The sequence below is a fragment of the Euleptes europaea genome, chromosome 1, assembly GCF_029931775.1.
Source record: "Euleptes europaea isolate rEulEur1 chromosome 1, rEulEur1.hap1, whole genome shotgun sequence".
Classification (NCBI taxonomy): Eukaryota; Metazoa; Chordata; class Lepidosauria; order Squamata; family Sphaerodactylidae; genus Euleptes; species Euleptes europaea.
Window position 1 is genome coordinate 169,723,833 of NC_079312.1, and position 15,562 is coordinate 169,739,394.

Genomic DNA, 15,562 nt, shown 5'->3' on the forward strand with positions numbered 1-15,562 from the left:
TCATAGTCACAGGCCTCTCCTGAGGGTAGAGACTCTGGGTGTGGCTCACCTTCCATTACCTTCCCCTCCCCTCCCCAGCAAAACTAAGCAGAGATTTGGTCTCCCTGAGGACACGGCTGTCCACTCTAGCCAGGACACCCCTTAGTTCTTAGGATCACAGGATGCAGGGTTCCCCACCCATGCACTTCCATTTGGTGCCAAGAGGGGGAAGGCCACGCCAAGCAGGCTCTTCATTGCGTGAAGGGTCTTGAGATTGGAAATGTGCTAATATGGTCGCTCTCCTTCAGTCGATGAAGCGAAGTGTGCCTCCTTGTGGCGGCTCGGAGAACTGTGCGTCCCTCCGTCCCGTCCCCCTTGCAAGGGTCTCTCTGACACGTAGAGCTGGTTGGCACATTATTGCTTGGTGACCGGGCACCGAGTCACCTGCCACTTATTGCCGGCTGGTCTCCGGTTCGACTTTGATGCTGTTCCTTCTGGCCTCGAGCGGCGCTGTCGGGGCCTGGCACCGCTCGGAGAGGTTTTCCCCAAACTCTGAAATGAATGAATGAATTTATTTACAGCAACAGCCAGCACACTAGAAAAGACAGTCATGCTAGGAAAAGCTGAGGGCAGCAGGACAAGAGGAAGACCCAACAAGAGATGGATTGACTCAATAAAGGAAGCCACAGCCCTCAGTTTGCAAGACCTGAGCAAGGCTGTCAAAGAGAGGACGTTTTGGAGGACATTGATTCATAGGGTCACTGTGAGTCAGAAGCGACTTGACAGCACTTAACACACACACACATACAATAGCCAGCACAACTCATCCAATTACAACCTATAAAAGAGTAAGAATATCAAGTTTAAAAAAAAAAACAGTTTAAACCAATAAATTACCAGTTAAAGTTAACCAATCCCTACGTTAACCTTATTAATCTTTCCCATACGAATCTTGATTGCCGCAGAGCAGAATCTGGCAACTTGAGACAACAAGCATCCCTGTCCCAACGTAGAAATTTCATTTCATCTTCCTCCAAGCTGGGCGCCATTAAATGAATAAGAGGGTGATTCAGCTTGTGCTGAATACCCTCAGCTATACCTGAGAAGGACATGGTTTATATTTTTGATTTCTCCTGCACCGCATGGGCATTCCCACTGTGCTCTTGGCCACTTCCTAAATTTCCCCTCCGATACTGCTGAGGGTAGAGCAGATCCTCTTGCGAGGGTCAAAGCTCTCCTATGCTTGTTTAGGCCTAACGTAAATAAATACTGAGCAGGGACCAGACAATAGCGTATACTAGAAGGAGCTAGATAAGCTGGGGAGCTCCTAAGATCTGTTTGTCTCTCCATATGTCATATATCCTTTGCTTCACCAGAGTGTTTACATGTTCTTGAGTTAGCTCTAAGAGGGATTGGGGAGAGGCCAAACTGTGAAATAAGAAACTGAGAGTCGGGAAGAAACCGGCAGGAAGATGCATGTGGAAGTGTGGAAGAAATAGGCATCACACTCACTGCAGGAGGGTTAGTCCTGCCCCTCTAGAGTACAGCCGTCCCACCCCTCTAGAGTACACACCATGGCAGTGACCAAACCTGCAGAACTTCCTGAGGTGGAATCTATAAATCACAGATACACTCCCTGGTGCGGACAACGGGGCTCCCGCAGGAGGGTTAGACCAGTTCACCCGCTGGAAGGGTGCCCATCACCTACCAGTGAAATGGAATTTGCACCTTACCATCAGAGAGCTACTAAGAAGAGCTATAAGCAACATCTGTTGTACAGCCCAAAGACAAATGTGCCCTTTCCCAACTTCACAACGGCAACCAAGGAGTCCGTGAACACTTCTGAGAAAGGGCACCCCCCACCAAAGAAAAGATATACCCAATCCCGCCTCTGGGAGACTTGCTGGGGCATTAGCCGTATGCTAGGACTGGCCAATACCCAGATTTTAAAAGAAAAATTCCCTCCCAACTGAATGTATATATGTCAATCATACCCGCAGCAATGCTGAATGTAATATTACTTTTGTATTTCTGTATTTTTTATTAAACTTTATTAAAAAAAATAAGAAGGAAGAAACAGGCTGCTTCCTGTTCCTGGGCATAGCTTGTTTGTAACTCTGAACTCCAACAAGCAACCCTCTGCTACACAAGCTGTGGGTAACCTGGCCATGCAGATTGATATTCTTTAAGAAGGTAGCACCAAAGTACATTTCTCCCTTTTGAGCTCCAAAGCGCCAAAATCTCTTACTTTTCCTTTTTGTCTACTGTTTTAGGTTCCCCGTCATTCTCTATTGGCTACAGGGAAGTTCAATGTGAGGTAACCTTTTCCTGTCACAAAAAATTATGATAGGCAGGTGCCCTTCACGTTCCATCGGAGCCCCACCCAACTTTCACCAGCAACCAGGCACTCAGAATCAAGGGGTGGTGGTGGTCTTGAAACTTTGGTTTCTTGCCCTCCCAACTCTAAACCTTAGTTTAGAGCTCCAAAAGAGAAGCGCTAAAACAGACATAAAATATTAATGTCTGCCTCACCAGAAGTCATGCTAATGCTCATCTACTCCAATACTCGGTCTCAAGCAAACAGTGGCCTACTGCACACCCCAGGAGAGCTAAGTAGGGTGGTGAGATCACAAAAGAAGAAGAGTGGGGAAACCAATCTGATTCACCAGATTAGCATCCGCTGCTCATGTGGAGGAGTGGGAAATCAAACCCAGTTCTCCAGATTAGAGTTCACCACTCCAAGCCACCGCTCTTAACCACTATACCATGATTCACACCTTGTTGACGTAGACCGGCCCATCAAACTCTGCTGGCAGTCCAGGACAGAAGAACAGTTACTCACCTGGACCCTGGGGCTTGCCTGGCAGGCATGGGCTGAGCCGTCCCACCCGCTCATGAGACACCAGCCGAGCCAATCGCAGGCCTTCGTCCATCAGCGTCTGCTGCAGGATGTGGCGGCTCCATAGCCCGTGGGGCGGGAGGCTCAACAGCGCATCAGAGGCCGCATTGGGGGGCGGCGTGAGCCGAGGACAGGAGCCCGTGGCTGCGGAGGGAGTGAAAGATCAAGAATTGATAAGGGGGTCTCCTTGCTTGAGGTGGCTGAGGCAGCGGCACTGTGCGTTCAAAATTGCTCTCCAAATCACCCACCCCACTCATGTGACCATGAGAAGATGAGATTCACTAGAAGGTCGTTTACGCATGGGTACTTTCACTCACGTTTGCTCCCGGTCTGTCTTGGTTGTTCCTGGGAGTTATGCATAAGTTTTCCCGTCCATTAGAGATGACCTTGCTGCCAGCCCTCACAAAACCCCAGGGCTTCCTGTTCCTTTGTTAACCCGATTCTTTCCTCTCCCCTGAGCTCAGCCCAGGTGAAATCCCTGTGCATAAGGCAAAGCGCAGGGCACGCAAGCTTGGTTTCTCTCACAGCCAATTACAAAGCAGCGTGTAAAGAGGCGGGGATTCAAATGCTTCCCGCTTCCTTGGAGAGCCTTCTGAGCAGAAGAAAGGCTTTTAAAAACCGAGTCTTGGATTTCTACCCCCCCCTTTTCAGATCACTTCACTTTTTGTTCTTAAAATGCTTTTTTATGCAGCAATTGGGTTTGGGGGGATTTTCTCTCATAGTAAGCTCTACAAAGTAAGCCAAAGTAAGCCATAAGTCAGTTGTGACTTGAGGGTACTCACATGTGTACGTTGCATAGCAGATTTTCTTCTGCTTTGAAAACCATCCCAATGGACTACCAAGCAACAATTATATGGGATACGTGCCTGGCTAGTCTCCTGTAGTGGGAATGGGGGGAGCACATCACTTGCACCACCATGCATATGAAATTTGGTTTGGAAGCATTTATACCCCACAGGGAAAGGGCAAGATATAAATGCAATTTAAGCTCAAGGCCTTTGATCAAAGGAGCTAGTAAATAAATGGAATATAAATGCAATAAATAAATAAAATAGAGCATGTCCAAATCTGCTGCGCGGCTGAGACCTTCGTAGCTTTTCATTTCTGTGTAACAGGAGACTTTGCCACTCCTTCCCCGACAAGCTTGATCTGATATGTGATGCTGCCCTATCTCTTTGCTGACTCCGAGTGAAAAAGCATTGGGCGGTACTCCTCCGTGCCGAGACTTGTGGAGCTTGGCTGCCCTCTTATCAACATGCGGGTTCAGTTGCCGCCGTTCCAAATGAGATGTGGCAGGTTGAAAATCAGACAGCCAAGTCAGGACAAGAACAGAAGTAATGGCGTCTTAATGTGTCAGGAAGCATTAGCTCTCTGCCATGCACAGAACAGCTCTGGAATTAGATCACTGTCTGTCTCACTCAGGACTGTATACTTCCAGGAGGTCTGCAGCCTATGGCTCTACTTGGACTGGCAGGGGCTCTCTAAGTCAGACAGCGTGGTGTAGTGGTTAAGAGCGGTGGTTTGGAGCGGTGGCCTCTGATCCGGAGAATCATGTGGAGGACTAGGGAAACAAATCCAGTTCACCAGATTAGCCTCCGCCGCTCATGTGGAGGAGTGGGGAATCAAACCCGGTTCTCCAGATCAGAGTCCACCGCTCCAAACCACCGCTCTTAACCACTACACCACGCTGGCTCATCTCATAGCTTGATCTCATCAGATCTCGGAAGCTAAGCAGGGTCAGTCCTCGGATGGGAAACTGCCAAGGAAGACTCTGCAGAGGAAGGCAATGACCAACCACCTCGGCTTGTCAATTGCCTTGAAAACACCTTGCTGGGGTCGCCATAGGTCCTTTGTGACTTGACAGCACTCACGTGCATATGTTGCATAGCAAATTTTCTTCTGCTTTGAAAACCATCCCAACTGACTACCAAGCAACAATTATATGAGATATCCCATACTTATCTCACCTGTGGGATCCTTCTCAACGTAGAGCCATTTCTCTGGTGGCCAGATTTAATGTTTTGCCATCTGCACTACTCAAAGGCAGATTTCGGAAAATCCCTCTGTCTGCCAGGCTTTGCCCTTGTGGCAACAATTGTATTGAAACGGTTGCTCATGTCTTATTTTATTGTAGTTTCTACACAGAATCTCCTAACGAACTTTTAAGCCCCCTGTTGGTTAACAGGCAGAAAGTCTCAGATTCTTTTAACATTTCCTATTTATTGAACAATCGTCCGCCCCAAATATTGGAGACGGTGGCACAGTTTTTAAAGTTTGTTTTAAAAGCTCCGCCAAACAGTTAATTAGATGGCAGAATCAACAAACAGTGCTATTCGATGTAACTGTCTTTTAACTATTCTATAAAGGGCACTTTTTAATATTTCCATTCCTTTTGTACCCTTCTGTATTGCGTTTTTATGCCAATAAAGGGATGATGATTATATGGGATATGAGCCTGGCTAGTCTCCTGTGGTTTAACACCAACAATGGTTAGTGCTGCCTCCACTGAATATCATGGAATGGCTTATTTTTGGAAGGCAGGAGGAAATCTTGATCCACAGCCCCTTCACCTAACTGCAGTTCTATGGAGGAGAAGCTGCGAGAGTGAAGCTAGTTTACGTAAGGCGGATATACCCAACAAGTAGATTTATACATGGGAGTGAAAGCACCACGCTTCTGGACTAGTACCTCCTCTACTTTAAGGCATAATGGTCTGGAAAAGAGGCCCACGAGATGAAACTCAGTGGCAAAACATACAGGCAGAGCAAAATTATTCTAGGTGAAAGTTTCTGTCAGATGGAACTCGGGGTTAAGTACAGAGAAGAGCGCATTAGGAGAACATGAACCTAAATTATATACGAGTCCAAGCATGTTCCCACCTTGCAAAGAACAAGCAGGTCGGGGCAGTTGAAACAAGTCCTCCAATTGACCGGAGGGTGCTTTGTGTGTGAATCACATCAGCTTTCATGGAAGCCTGCGAGATGAACACCCATGAACACATAAAGCTGCCTTACATCGAATCAGACTCTTGGTCCATCAAAGACAGTATTGTCTACTCAGACCAGCAGTGGCTCTCCAGGGTTCTCAGGTGGAGGTCTTTCACATCACCTACTGGCCTAGTCCCTTTAACTGGAGATACCAGGGATTGAACCTGGGACCTTCTGCATGCCAAGCAGATGCTCTCCCACTGAGCCATAGCCCCTCCCCATCGTTAACTTGCACTGACCCCCACAATCTCCTTCCTCGCTTTTCCCTGCAGCTCAAAGATCTAAGCAGAATAAAGAGGCCAGGCCCCCCCTCACCTTGTGGGTGTCCATCTAAGCTTTCCCCTGACAAGCTGGCTGTGTCTTCCTCTATGCTGGACCGGTACTGAGGAAGGAATGGTTCACAGACCAAGGGAAGATCCGGCCGGCTGTGCTCTGCAACCTGCTGGAAGAGAAGACGTCAGATCGGCAGACGCGGACCACTTAAATACCTGTCCTTCTGCTGCTGCCCCTTCCCTTCTCACAGATGAAAATGGCCCCTTCTGAGTATTGGGTTTCAGAACCACCCAACGAAGACCGATGAGACAACATCCCACATGGGCCTGGGAACAGACCTCCACTGTGTTCCCAATGACAGTGGCAGCTTCGTTGGATACCTCTGTCTCGACTCATCCAAGGTAGAGCAGGGTGTTTGTATGGTCTTTTATGCATGGGGTTTTTACCTGGGGTTCGAGGCTCTCTTGACCCACACTTTTCTGCCCCGAATCCTAAAAATGCTATGCATGTTGTTGTTTGCCCTGGAGAGAATCCTGGGGTTTCTGGAGTACTGCAGAATCACCAGCAGAAATCCGGAAGCGCCTGAGTCCCCGCCCCTTGAAAACGATGCTTTGTAATTAGCTGTAGTGCTTACTGTGAGAAAAATGTCACACACACACCCCAGCTCTCCTCTCCCACACTTTGGCTTATGCATGGAAATGGGGACGATTTGACCCAGGCTGATCTCAGGGGAGATCGAAGAATTGCGTTACAACAGGATCGGGAAGACCCGGACATTGCACGGGTTGGGCGCGAGGTCATCTCTTAAGGGACAGAAAACTCAAGCATAACCCCAACTAAAAACTGAGTCGGACCGGCGGAGAAAGTAAGTAAAAGTTGCCCATGCATAAAAGACCTATGAGGCACATACCAGAGCTGTGCCCAGGAACCCCCCCTCCAAGTCTCACCACAACAGCTGCATTAGCAGGTGAGGTTACATAGAGCCCAACTAAAGTGGGAGGTGTTGCTCGCTCTCCCCCTCTCTGTCTCTGAGCCAGGGGTGATGCTAGGAATCCTAAAGACCTCATTTGAGGCTGCACACCAGGCAAATGGACTGAACATATGAAAAGCCCAGCTGGAAGGGGCTATGGGAGGGTCTGCCTCTAATTCTGTATTAGGGGGAAAGGTAAAAAGTTACCAGAGGTCTGGAACAATCATTCAAAAAGGAACAATTACCAAAGTGCATATAATTTAAAAGTTTACAGGAAGTGAGAATACAAAGGATTATTATTATGATTCACAAAATTGCACAGCTGCATCGTAACAGATCCAAAATCCAGCAAATCTCAATTGCAGTACAAATATCAGTAACGTACACCATGTGGCAATTCTTTCCAAAAGTATACACAATGAAGAAGAAGAAGAGTTGGTTTTTATATGCCGACTGTCTCTACCATTTAAGGAAGATTCAAACTGGCTTTCAATCACCTTCCCTTCCTCTCAACAGACACCCTGTGAGGTAGGTGGGGCTGAGAGAGCTGTAAGTGAACTGTGACTAGCCTAGGGTCACCCAGCAGGCTTCATATGTAGGAGTGGGGAAACCAACCTGGTTCACCAGAGTCCGCCACTCATGCGGAGGAGTGGGGAATCAAACCCAGTTCTCCAGATCAGAGTCCACCGCTCCTAACCACCACTCTTAACCACTACACCCCGCTGGCTCCCATGGAAAAATGGGGGGGGGGGAAATGGGAAAAGCACTCAACAAGAACAGGACAGGATGCCAGCTTAGTTCCTGTTTCCGATCTTCATCAGCCCTGAACGACCTTGCAACAACTGTGTCTGTGAGAATCTTATCGACCTTTGAGTAGGAGCCAAGATGTTTTTCTTTTGAGGTGATACTGTTCTACATATTATGAATGAGCCTTTGAAATTCCAGCTCCTAAACCAATTGGTGCAAGGTCGTTCAGGACTGATGAAGATCCGAAACAGGAACAAAACCAGCATCCTGTCTTGGTTGGATTTTTTTGTGACTCATCATAATAAGTCTTTGTATTTTCATTTTTTGTAAACTTTTGAATTACACACACTTTAGTACTTTTTGTTTCTTTTTGAATTATTGTTCCAGACCTCTGGTACTTTGTACCATTTTTCCTGGTTTTTCAGAGGCTTCTTTTTTTCTTCTTCTTTTGCTTTCAGACCAAGGTCCATCAAGTCCAGCAGTCTGTTCACACAGTGGCCAATCAGGTGCCTCTAAGTCACCCACAAACAAGACAACTGCAGCAGCTTAGTCCTGCCTGTGTTCCAAAGCACCTAATATAATAGGCATGGAGAGAATAGGTATGCATCATGACTAGTATCCATTTTTACTAGTAGCCATGAATACCTCTCTCCTCCATGAACATGTCCACTCCCCTCTTAAAGCCTTCCAAGTCAGCAGCCATCACCACATCCTGGGGCAGGGAGTTCCCCAATTGAACTTTGCGTTGTGTGAAGAAATACTTCCAACACTCACCTCCTGCTTGAGTCTCTTGGCTTGCCCAACACCACCATCATCTGGATGCAGCCTGAAGACAGAAGACACCAGGGAGTCAGAGCGCCCTGCTAGGTGTCACACCCCAGAAATTCCCTCCAGCCTGGGCACAGATGGAAATCCACAAGGCCACAATGCATGGTTTGATTTGCACATGGAGCTAGGCAAACCAGAAGACCTTAACTGTGCTGTGATGCGTGAGATACTGGCATCTGGTTTAAACCAACCTTCCTTTGCCTGCCCTCTGCAGTGTTTAGCATGCCAGGGCTCTGCAGGGGTTGTGCTGGAGAGGACCACTTTGCCAGCTTAGCAGCTGGGTTGGAGGAGGAGGAGGAAGAGGAAAAAGAGAAGGGGGAGGAAGAAGAGGAGGGGGAGGAAGAAGAGGAAAGGGAGGAAGAAGAGGAGGGGGAGGAAGAGGAGGGGAGGAAGAGGAGGGGAGGAAGAGGAGGGGGAGGAGGAAGAAGAGGAGGAGGAGGAAGAAGAAGAGGGGGAGGAAGAAGAAGAGGGGGAGGAAGAGGAGTAGGAAGAAGAGGAGGAGGAAGAAGAGGAGGAGGAGGAAGAGGAGGGGGAGGAAGAAGAGGGAGAGGGAGAGGAGGGGGAGGAAGAAGAGGAGGAGGAGGAAGAAGAGGGGGAGGAAGAGGAGGAGGAAGAGTTGGTTTTTATATACCGACTTTCTCTACCACTTAAGGGAGAATCAAACCGGCTTACAATCTCCTTCCCCTCCCCTCCCCACAACAGACACCCTGTGAGGTAGGTGAGGCTGAGAGAGTTCAGAGAGAGCTGTGACTAGCCCAAGGTCACCAAGCTGGCTTCATGTGTAGTAGTGGGGAAACCGACCCGGTCCACCAGATTAGCATCCGCCACTCATGTGGAGGAGTGGGAAATCAAACCCGGTTCTCCAGATTAGAGTCCACCGCTCTTAACCACTGCCAGGCACAGACAACACAGAATGGATACCTTTTGTTTGCCTGTTGGGCATCCTGCTGAAACGGGAGTTTGATGCCTGCAGGCCAACGAAACATCCAGGCAGGATGTGGAAAAGGCCAGGCTCGTGAACACACCCCAGGCCCATGCCAATAGTAAACAACGGCTCAACTGTTGCCTGGCCTACAGAGACACTATTTGGACGACTGGCACAGCCCGAAATTAGAACCCACGGAGGGGGGCAATATGAGCCCAGCTGGACAGCCCTGCATTAAATCCCACTCCCCACAGACCCTAGGTTGAGCTTTAAGGAGGGCTCGTGCCCCCTAAAGGGAAGGAAGGTTTGTACAAAACAGAGAAACGGGGCACCGTGGCTTGCTTTCTCACAAGCAGGAGGTGACAACCAGGTGGTCAAATGCCGAAGGGGTATGATGGGCTGTTCCACTTTGCAGGTGTGGAGCACATAACCCCAAGAAGAAGGAGAAGAGTTGGTTTTGATACGCCGACTTTCTCTACCTTTTAAGGAAAATCAAACTGGCTTACAATCTCCTTCCCTTCCTCTCCCCACAACAGGTAGGTGGGGTAGGTGGGGCTGAGAGAGTTTGGAGAGAACTGCGACTGGCCCAAGGTCCCCCAGCTGGCTTCACGTGTAGGAGTGGGGAAACCAACCGGGTTCACCAGATTCGCCTCCACAGCTCATATGAAGGAGCGGGGGAATCAAACCTGGTTCTCCAGATTAGAGTCCACTGCTCCTAACCACTACACCATGCTGGCTCTCCCTGCAGAGAGAAAACCAGCACAGTGACGAATGAGAGGGGTGGGTTGGATTCCCCCCCCCCCCCCGCTGTGCTAGTTTTATCCTTGCAAAGAGATTTTTGTTAAGGTAAAGGAGCATTGAAATCTGAAATCTGCCACCAGCATGCTGAAGTGGTACAGCCCTTTCCGCCGCCGCCTGGGGGCTCTGCCTCCTGGTTACCTCGTTCTCACCTGGATCCCTTCAGCGAGGTTAGGTAGCTGCTCTCCCGAGCCACCTGGCGCGACAGCGAAAAGAGCTCCACGCGACGGAGCAGCAGGGAAGGGTCCCGCAGGCAAAACTGGGCCGCAGCTTCGTTGATGGTCAGCTTGGAGGACAGAAGGCAGAGCAGAGTTATCATGGGAAGCAGGAGATATGGGCCGTGGGACCTGTACCACAACAAGATCTGGGAGGGTAACATGATTTACAGAGTGGGCACTGTTGAATTCATGGATGCTGTGGATGTACCAGCATCTTATTGGCTAGTATCTGTGCCATCACTGGAGAAGAACAACAAGAAGAGTTGGTTTTCATATGCCGACTTTTCTCTGCCACTTAAGGGAGAATCAAACCAGCTTACAATCACCTTCCCCTCCTCTACTCTCCCCACAACTGACATCTTGAGAGGTAGGTGGGGCTGAGAGAGCTCTAAGAGAGCTGTAACTGGCCCAAGGTCCCCCAGCTGGCTTCAAGTGCAGGAGTGGGGTAACCAACCTGATTCACCAGATTGGAGTCCAACACTCCTGTGGAGGGGTAGGGAATCGAACCCGGTTCTCCAGATTAAAGTCCACCGCTCCAAACCACTGCTTTTAACCACTACACCACACTACACAGATGAGTGGCATGCCACCCGTGTGGAACAGCCAATTTCAGGTTTATTTACTTGATTTCTCCTCAATGGGGACCCAAAGCGGCTTATACTGTTCTCCTCTCCTCCATTTTCCTCCTCACAACATCCCTGTGAGGTAGGTCAGGGTGAAAACATGTGACTGGCCCAAGGTCACTCAGCAAACTGCCGTGGCAGAGTGGGGATTCGAACCTGGGTCTTCCAGATCCTACCCCGATATTCTAACCACTACACAATACTGCCTCTTCTGAAAAGTTTGAATTTCACTTTTAAATGGATCTGAAGAGACTGAATGTTCCCTTCCATACCATGGTTTCTGGAACCTTCTTCTAATCTTTAAAAATCTTAGAGTAACAAAAAACACACATACACACACACACACACACAACGGAGACAAGCAAGTATAACTGCCACACACACACACTAGCAACCCCCAGGCATTTGATGAACTAGTTTTAAGATGGAAATAGCAGTGCCATTTCCTCTTTTGGGCAGCGCAGTACATAAAACTCCCATTTTTAAAATAAATAACCCCCTGCTCAAGAAAGGATAAAACAGCCAAGCTCCTTGTGACAAGGACCACGATGTTGTCTTGCTATGGCGGGTTCGGCCGGACGGCTAGGGTTGCCAACCTCCAGGTGGTAAATCAAAAACAAGGGCACCTCCGTGCCTGTACCATAAGGTTTGGAAATTAGCACGGGAGAAATGGTACAAAAACACACAGAGACAGGATACAAAGTAGCAAATATATAATAGGTGACAAGGATAGAAAAGACAAAACAAGTGTGCAACATGAAATCTTAACTACTAAGTTGCTAAATATATACAAAGATACAAGGTAAGTATGAAGTAATTTTTGGGTGTAAATCAGGAGGCAAAAGTCCTCTTCAGGATTTCAAAGATAACCAGTTCCTTTAGGATATCCAATTGCAGGTATAAATCCAAGAAATGGATATGTGTGTTTCTGTACCATTTCTCCCGTGCTAATTTCCAAACCTCATAAACTGGTGGCTTCTATCTTACTACATGATATTTATCTTCAAGAGAAGACTCTGTACTCATACTTGAGACAACTTTGAAAAATTACTCCTGTTGTACATTTGTATATTTATATAATGCTTTTGTAGGACCTTTTGTGTACACTTTGTCTTGTATTGTCTCTATATCTATGTAGTAGCTTATAAACATTTTTGCACTTTGTTTAAATTATTCTCGCTCCTGTACTGATTTCCAAACCTCCAGGTAGTAGCAGGAAATCTCCCGCTATTGCAACCGATCTCCAGGCGACAGAGAACAGTTCACCTGGAGAAAATGGCCACTTTGGCAATTGGACTCAATGGCTCTCGTAGGTTATCCGGGCTGTGTAACCGTGGTCTTGGTATTTTCTTTCCTGACGTTTCGCCAGCAGCTGTGGCAGGCATCTTCAGAGGAGTAACACTGAAGGACAGTGTCTCTCAGTGTCAAGTGTGTAGGAAGAATAATATATAGTAATACATAGTCAGAAAGTAATATATAGTCAGAAAGGGGTTGGGTTTGAGCTGAATCATTGTCCTGCAAAAAGTAACAAAGGTAATGTGCTAACCATTGTCCTACTTTTTGCAGGACAATGATTCAGCTCAAACCCAACCCCTTTCTGACTATATATTACTCTTCCTACACCCTTGACACTGAGAGACACTGTCCTTCAGTGTTACTCCTCTGAAGATGCCTGCCACAGCTGCTGGCGAAACGTCAGGAAAGAAAATTCCAAGACCACGGTTACACAGCCCGGATAACCTACGAGAACCAATGAACTCTGACCGTGTAAGCCTTCGACAATATTTTGGACTCAATGGCATTGAAGTCCCTCCCCTCCCCAAACCCCGCCCTTCTCAGGATCTGCCCCAAAAATCTCCAGGTATTTCCCAACTCGAAGCTGGCAACCCTAGATACAGCGGAACAGTCTGACCCTTCGTTTCCTGGTCCCCCCTTTGCTTATCATTTGCTGACCAATTGATAGGGTTGCCAGGTCGCTCTTCACCACCGGCGGGAGGGTTTGGGGGCAGAGCCTGAGGCGGGCGGGGTTTGGGGAGGGGAGGGACTTGAATGCCATACAGTCCAATGGCCCAAGTGGCCATTTTCTCCAGGGGAACTGATCTCTATCGGCTGGAGATCAGTTGTAATAGCAGATCTGCAGCTAATACCTGGAGGTTAGTAAACTAAGAAGTGAAAAAACCTATGCTGGAAATAGTGAATGCTAAGTAGGAAGACAGCACGTGGCTCAATATTCAGTTCAATTCAAAGCAAAACCAAGGGCTAATTTATTCAAATAAAAACATGCAAGAATAAACCAACAAACCAAAGTAAGAGGCAGAAGTGTTAACATCACACAATTCGCCTCGCAGGGCTTAAGACCGCAGCCTCGCAGGGCTTAAGGCAGCACCTCTGAACAACCTCTGAACAAGCAAAGGGCTATATACTTCAAATGTGTTTCAATGTAGCTGATGCTTACCGAGCCTGAGCTTTTTGCCCTATTGAATTTCTATATTCTTTTCGTGCAACAGAATGGGAACACTCTCATCACTGTGAGTTTTGCGACATTGAAGTACATAACTCATGTTAATTCGGTCAGCAAGCTGATGAAGAATTCGAAACACGTTCTTGCGGTGGACCCTTCCAGGATTTCTTGCGGGGGATCCTTCCAGGATTTTGGTTACTTTCTTCGTGATTATACATTCATAAGCCTTTGGGCTGCTTTGAAATTGTGTCTTTTCTTGTTATACGTCATAGCCGTTTGGCTACATTGAAACACATTTGAAGTATATAGCCCTTTGCTTGTTCAGAGGTTGTTCAGAGGCGCTGCCTTAAGCCCTGCGAGGCTGCGGTTTGAAGCCCTGCGAGGCGAATTGTGTGATGTTAACACTTCTGCCTCTTACTTTGGTTTGTCGGTTTATTCTTGCATGTTTTTATTTGAATAAATTAGCCCTTGGTTTTGCTTTGAATTGAATTGAATATTGAGCCACGTGCTGTCTTCCTACTTAGCATTCACTATTTCCAGCATAGGTTTTTTGAGCCACGTGCTGTCTTCCTACTTAGCAGTACCTGGAGGTTGGCAACCCTACCCCCCTACCTCTGCCCTTCCCTTGACTCACCTCATGCAACGTGAGCTGCTTGCTCTCGCATCGCCGGGCTTCCCCTCGCCCATAGATGGCGCTGTGGCGCCGGATCTCTTCCTCCTTGCGGGGGTCCCCACTGTCCATCCGGAAGATGTGCCCCACCGCTTTGGCCAGCTTCTTGTTCATCTTCATGAGGGCTCTCAGCTCGGTGTCGCCCCCGCGAGGGCAGCTGCGCAAAAGCCGCTCTGCGCTCTCCGACACGGCCTGGACCAGCTCCGGGTCCAGATGCTCCGCGGCCAAAGGGTGCCCGACGGGCGAGGACCCCCCGCCTTCCTCCTCCGACTCGGGGGTGCCCCACTGAATGGCTGGCAAAGGAGAGAGCTTGTCTCTCGGCTCCGAGGGGCTCTTGGCAGGGGAGGTGCCGCTGGCCTTGGCGAGGGTCTCTCCTGGGCTGGCGTGCCCGTTGGTGAGCGATTTGCGCCCCCCAGACTCGGAGATCTTGAAGAGGGGTATGCTGCTCACGGGGATGGAGGGCACCGGCTGATTGAAGAGCCCCGGGTTGGTCGCCCACTCCCGCAAGGCCTTCTGGAGGCGCCGGACGTGTAGGGGCTTGGTGGCCATGCCGACCAAGGCCATGATCTCCAGGAACTCCTCTTCGCCGGCCTCGCACAGCTGCTGCACGTCGTCGCCGCCCTGCTGGATGAAGGTCTCATAGTAGGAGAGGAGGTTGGCTCGCTGCAGGACGCGGTACAGTTGGAGTTCTCCCAACGTGCGAGGCAGGCACAGGGCCATCGCCGGCGGCCTGCGGAGGCGACAAGAGCTGTCAGGTGACCCCCTGATTGTGTATTTAGAGGAAGGTTTTTTTTTGTAAATTTTTATTAATTTTTATAACATAAAACATAAAACAAAAAAACAAATACAATAACAAGCAATACAAAGGAAAAAATATAACAAAAGATAATACAAAAGAGTATCTAATACTTATTAATACATCCATAATTACCGAGTTTTTGAGATCAAAAAGATACCCCTTCAACCCTCCACCCACCTTATAAATGTGACCCATCACCCGACTTCCGAAGAGGTTATTTAGAGGAAGTTGAATGTACCATAGACTTTGATGCTGGATAACTAAAGGTAACGGTAAAGGTCCCCTGTGCAAGCACCAGGTCATTCCTGACCCATGGGGTTACGTCACATCCTGACATTTCCTAGGCAGACTTTGTTTACGGGGTGGTTTGCCAGCGCCTTCCCCA

The 15,562-nt window shown here is 48.5% G+C and overlaps 1 protein-coding gene across 1 annotated transcript; it reads right to left on the bottom strand.

Annotated features, from left to right (window-relative positions):
- Positions 1 to 378: 378 nt before the first annotated feature.
- Positions 379 to 15,098, bottom strand: NAB2 (NGFI-A binding protein 2). The gene is made up of 6 exons (XM_056864058.1): positions 14,343 to 15,098; positions 10,559 to 10,692; positions 8,630 to 8,681; positions 6,181 to 6,304; positions 2,822 to 3,022; positions 379 to 531 (listed from the first exon to the last, which is right to left on the bottom strand). The coding sequence occupies exons 1-6, from the start codon at positions 15,096 to 15,098 to the stop codon at positions 431 to 433; spliced, it is 1,368 nt and encodes a 455-aa protein (XP_056720036.1). The 3' UTR covers positions 379 to 430.
- Between the last annotated feature and the right edge of the window lie 464 nt (positions 15,099 to 15,562).